Source organism: Sorghum bicolor, chromosome 6 (genome assembly GCF_000003195.3).
Source record: "Sorghum bicolor cultivar BTx623 chromosome 6, Sorghum_bicolor_NCBIv3, whole genome shotgun sequence".
NCBI lineage: Eukaryota > Viridiplantae > Streptophyta > Magnoliopsida > Poales > Poaceae > Sorghum > Sorghum bicolor.
This window is the reverse complement of record NC_012875.2, coordinates 41,088,423-41,093,649: the sequence shown is the minus strand read 5'-3', so window position 1 is coordinate 41,093,649 and position 5,227 is coordinate 41,088,423. Positions and strand designations below refer to the sequence as shown.

Below are 5,227 nucleotides of genomic sequence, written 5' to 3'. Positions count from 1 at the left end.
TTGCCCACTACATCTTGCTGGACAACCTCACTAAGAGCCTGCTGCTGTCCTCCTACCGCACCTGGACCAGCTGGTAGCTCATTAGATGCATGGTCAATCAAGGGCTCCTCAAACTTTTTGCCATCTTCATCCATGTTTTCAGGTTTCTTATCCTCTGCGGGTTTATCTTCATCCATATTGGTGTTCATATCAATTACCTCTGGCTCACCAATCAGCATATCCACTACAAGAAATACATGGCTTTTAACGTTTTTAGTATGACAATTATAAGAATGTTATTATATCATCCATTTTGTGACATTATATGTTAGGCATAGTGACTTAGTGACAATTAAAAGTTGTATGTCACAATAAATGTCATTTAACAAGTCTGATTTTATCTAGTGACAATATTTTTTATGTCACAAGGCCTGTTTGTGTGTCACAAATTATTTTATTAATTTTTTAAAAAATACTATCAGCAATTTCGTCAAAGTTTGGGTAAATCTAAAAAAATTCATGTAATCTCGTCAAAGTTTGGGTAAATCTAATTCATGTAATCATTTGAAATCATTTACTAGCCCCAAAATTCTATTCGAATTTCTTAAATTTTGAAATTTAAAATTTGAATTGTTCAGACAAAGTTTGGTGGAAACTTGGGTAAAACAAAAGTTGTAGATCTTTATTGGCTCTACAACTTTGTTGTTGATAACATTTTTGTTTGAAATCGTTTAGTTTCCTGTAATTATTTGCCATGCCAAAATAGATACATCTCACAAATTGTTATGTGACTAAGTGAGGGATGATTATATTTGTGAAGGATATATAGTCCAACTTTATTAAAACTGCTTGAAATTTTTATGGAATGCTTATGGACCAAAAATATATTGGTGTGTCAATTGAAAAAAATTTCAGACCAAATTTAGTTATTATTGTAATTATTTGTTGAATTACCATGGAATAAATGTAATAATATCTAAAATTGGTTTAAAAAATCTACAAACTCACATAGCAACATGATTTTGGTGTATAACCATTCTATAAAAATTTCAAATGATTTTAACAAAAAAGTACTACACATTGTTCACAAATAAACATAACTCACATAGTTATAATTTGCTATGTATATAACTACGTGAGAGAGATACGAATTTTGAACAATGTGCATTGCTACTTTGTTAAAACCATTTATTTTTTCTATGAAATGATTATACACCAAAATCATATTTTCATGCAAGTTTGTATTTTTCTCCAACCAACTTTAGATGTTATTACATTTGAATTTCATTATATGAGAACCTCAATCATAATTTTTAGACTATAAATAAATTCAATTCAAATAAAAAATTATCAACTGCAAAGGTTTAGATCTCATCAAGATATACAACTTTGGTTTGAGTCATTTTCTTATATGAGCTCATTTGAACAACTCAAAAATTTGAATACGCGCGGCCAACTTGGGCCTGGGCTGTGTTGGCCTTTCAGCCGGCCCAATAGCGTGTGGGTTATGCCGCAGTCATATAAAAGTGTCCCCCCAAACCCTAGTCACCAATCGCCGCCGCCCACCCCTCCGACGCTGGGCGTCTGCTGCCGAATTTGCAGACCCCGGCTACCTTCCCGAGCTCGCCGCGCTCCTCTGGTCCTCCCCCACCCGCACGCGCAGCAGCAGCGCCGTCACCGCATGGCGCTGCCCCAGGTCTTCGTCGGCGGCCGCTACCTCAGCGGCGCCGAGGAGGTCCGGCGCCTCCATGAGTCCGGCGAGCTCCGCCGCATCGTCGCCCCCGCCCTCACCAACCCCGCGTTCCCCGGCAACTGCGCCCGCTGCGGCGGCGAGCGCTACGTGCTGTGCAGCGCCTGCGACGGCAGCCACAAGCGGTACAGCCTCAAGGGCGGCGGCGGGTTCCACGCCTGCACCGAGTGCAACGAGAACGGGCTCGTCCGCTGCCCCGCCTGCTGCTGCATCTCTATCCCCGCCGCCTGATCCAGATCCACCATCCAACTGGTCCTGGTTTTCTCTCTAGTTATTACTACTCGAACTCTCTAGTACTACCTGTACTCTGTACTACTCAGCTTGCCATCAAACTTGATTAGGAGGAAGCTAGTTATTACTAGTAGTACTAGTGATTCGTGTTCTTGAACTAATTCAGTTACTAGTGATTAGTGTCCTCTGGAGTTACTATTTTCCTCCGACCATGGATTAGAACATACGATTAGAACGGTCGTTTCAGTTTCAGTTCGTCTCCGCTCTTTCTTTGGATCCAGATCACGATTCCTAACTCCTCAGGTTCTTGCATGCATTTAGTAAACCGCTGCCTCAGTTCCCTCTCACAGCGAGCAGGCTCAGCCGCTGCCTCTGTTCCCTCTCTTGTTTTATTTGGCAAATTGAATAGGTTGCCTGCTACTTCATATATAGAACAACAGTTCCATTGTTTAATGTTTATTGTCCTTCAAATATTTTAGTATTAGTTCATATTAAATTAGCAGGTCCATTAGTAGGCTTTGATTCTTTTATCTGCTAGCAGGTTCATCCGAGTACTGTTGATTGCCCATGATTGGATAGCTAGAATACAGGCACTGTCCAAAGGCGATAACTCTACCATGAGCAGTTGAGTTATAATGAACTGAGTTTGCCAATTTAAGTTATATGTGAAATTACTTGAGCATTTGATCTACTGCTGACATGATTTTCTTGTTAAATTGATTACAGTTGATCTCCTAGCATTTAGAATACACACACTGAACGACAATTGCTTGTTTCAGAATGTTTTTACAGCTATTTAGAATACAGTGTACTGAAATAACAGAGATAAGTAGGCAATTTAGTTTACATTGTTTTGAATTAGTAGAGAGCAGCCTATGTCACAATTAACATGTTGGTACATTAGATAGTTAAATATAAATTAACTTACCTCCTTGAGCTTTTCATTTAATTCATCTGATAATTAAATTATACATTAGAATGTCTGCAGTAGTTTTAAAATCTTTTCGTGTGCCTCTGCATATGATATTTAACACTAATTGTGTTGTTTCAGATGTCTTAACTTGAGGAGGACAATAAGCAACAAGTGATATTAAACAACAGGTGACTGACTGACTTCCTATTGTGGCGGAAATTTTTGCAATACCAAAATTAAAAACCCTATTATTGTAACCTATGACTTAGCACTTACTAGTTACTACTGTGAGTATTGACCCCAGCGACCAATTTTTCTAGCTTCACCCCTGTTTGTGAACATATAATAAGCGTGCACATAAAATCTACAAAAATTGCAACAGCTAGCATATGTTTCCAGTAGACTACTACCAAATTTTCATAGCATTCTACCAAAAATAACTTGTACTCACAAACATAGAATGTTCTAGACACAAGTATAGAAATCTGAATTATTTGGTATTATTGTTGCTAGGCTCAAATGGAGACTTATGTTGCTGAACCAACAAAAGAAGGCAAAGGTTCGAACACTCCTCTCCAAGCTATAGCTCATGTTCTGCAGAAATCAACGTTTCTTTGCAATGTCGGCCTGCAGTCCAGAGAGATGTGCTGCTACTGCCGTGGGTGTTGTGCTGTTGCTACAGTTGTGTTGCTATTGCACTTATGTTCCAGCAAGTTGAAATTTGAGACTTGAGACTTATCTGATGTGTAATGAATTTGTGGATGAATGTAATGGTATTGAATTTGAATCTGATTTGGTATGTGTTGAAAAATGATATGGATATAATTGCATATGATGAAATATTGTGTATGGGATGAATTGTGTGGGCTGGAAACAAAATAGGCTGAATTTGCGGACTAGATTGTATGGGCTGAATTTTCTAGGATTGGAAAAAAATGACCTGAAATATGTGGGCTGGGCTGCATTGTGAGGACAAAAATAATTATTTGGGCTAAATTATTGTGGGCTCGAAATTTATATGGGTTGTAATTGAAAATAATGGACCAGCTAACACTACTCCAAATAGATTTCAGGCCCATGAGCTATGTGGGCTTTAGTGGGCCAAAACTCATTTTGTGACATTTTTTCTCTCTGCCATGTCACCTGCCACGTGGCAAAGCCTACGATTTTGTGACAATAAACCAATGTCATATGCTTGTGACATGAATCAAATAAATGTCACATAATCATTTTATGACGCGGGCTTTTCCACGTTTTGGTTTTTGTCAACTTGATGTCACAAATCTTAATTTGTAACATAAATTCTATATTGTGACGTAACTGAACGTTAAAAGGCCATGTGTTTCTTGTATCTTTCTCAACACGAAATTGTAGCTCATAAACAAAATCCCCTATAACTACATCCACTAGGTCCGGGATGAGATCAGGATCAAGTACAGCTACTTTCATTCTTGACCGCCCGAATTTTTTTTTGAATTTTGTGTCCACAGCACGAGAAACACCTAAATGAGCCAATTGCCCAAATAATAGGAAATTCTCGTAGTTCTTTTGGTAAGCCACGAAACTGAACCCATACCTTATCAATCTCATATTTATACACTTCATTTTCAACTCCTTTTTCAAATCGAATTTTCCCTTTCACAGTCTTTGTATCCATAGGACCCCAGTTCACTATATGATTCAAAATTTCAGATGATGGGAAATTAAGTATGCCAAACATCGTTTTAGCAAGGATTAGATTTTCACAAATATTTAAAAGACTTTTTCATGCATGCTTCTCACCACGTCACTAAACGCAATGCATATACAAATGAGACTCATACTTAGTGGCACTAAATAACCATTGCAACTAAAGATTTCTCCTCATTATAGTACGGTTATCTATCCTAAATTCACTCACACCCACTTGGTGTCTTAAGTGACAAAATAAATTGGCCCTATTAAAAATACCTTTGTCTTGAGCCCATTTTGTTTTTCTCTTTCTTTTTATCAAGTTGGAGCACTTGAATATCATCTTTTGATCACTTCCATCATCATGATCATTATCTAGCTCCATCACTTGGTGTGTACCAATCTATTATTGTATTTCACTCATGACAAATGTTAGTACATATAGGTTTCATCAATTGTCCAAAAACCAAACTAGGGCTTTTATAGATGTACTATGGGTATTACATTAATTGTCTTTACCCAGCTATGGGAGATGCTTAGACCAAAATCGTGGTCACTCTGGCTTTTTTGTTGTTATGGAATTGATCAGACTCTGGCACTATAACGCTACTACTTAAAGACTTGTTGTTGTAATAACCTTATTTGAACTCCGATGTGATCGATTTATTTGCGAATGTTATGTA

General features: G+C 37.9%; 1 protein-coding gene across 3 annotated transcripts; it reads left to right on the top strand.

Moving 5' to 3' along the window:
* On the top strand, positions 1,536-3,722 carry LOC8072043 (uncharacterized protein At5g39865). Of its 3 annotated transcripts, XR_002453753.1 has the most exons (4): positions 1,966-1,981; positions 2,502-2,584; positions 3,012-3,061; positions 3,387-3,722. XR_002453753.1 is itself a non-coding variant. In XM_002447692.2 (3 exons), the coding sequence occupies exon 1, from the start codon at positions 1,661-1,663 to the stop codon at positions 1,958-1,960; it is 300 nt and encodes a 99-aa protein (XP_002447737.1). In that variant the 5' UTR covers positions 1,536-1,660; the 3' UTR covers positions 1,961-1,981; positions 3,012-3,061; positions 3,387-3,722. The 3 variants fall into 3 exon arrangements, 1 of the variants encoding a protein (XP_002447737.1); XM_002447692.2 differs by lacking the exon at positions 2,502-2,584 and having other exon boundaries at positions 1,536-1,981; XR_002453752.1 differs by lacking the exon at positions 1,966-1,981 and having other exon boundaries at positions 1,988-2,584.

Bases quoted from the DNA above. Each gene is read 5' to 3' on its own strand.
- LOC8072043 (XM_002447692.2), top strand. From the start codon at position 1,661: ATGGCGCTGCCCCAGGTCTTCGTCGGCGGCCGCTACCTCAGCGGCGCC.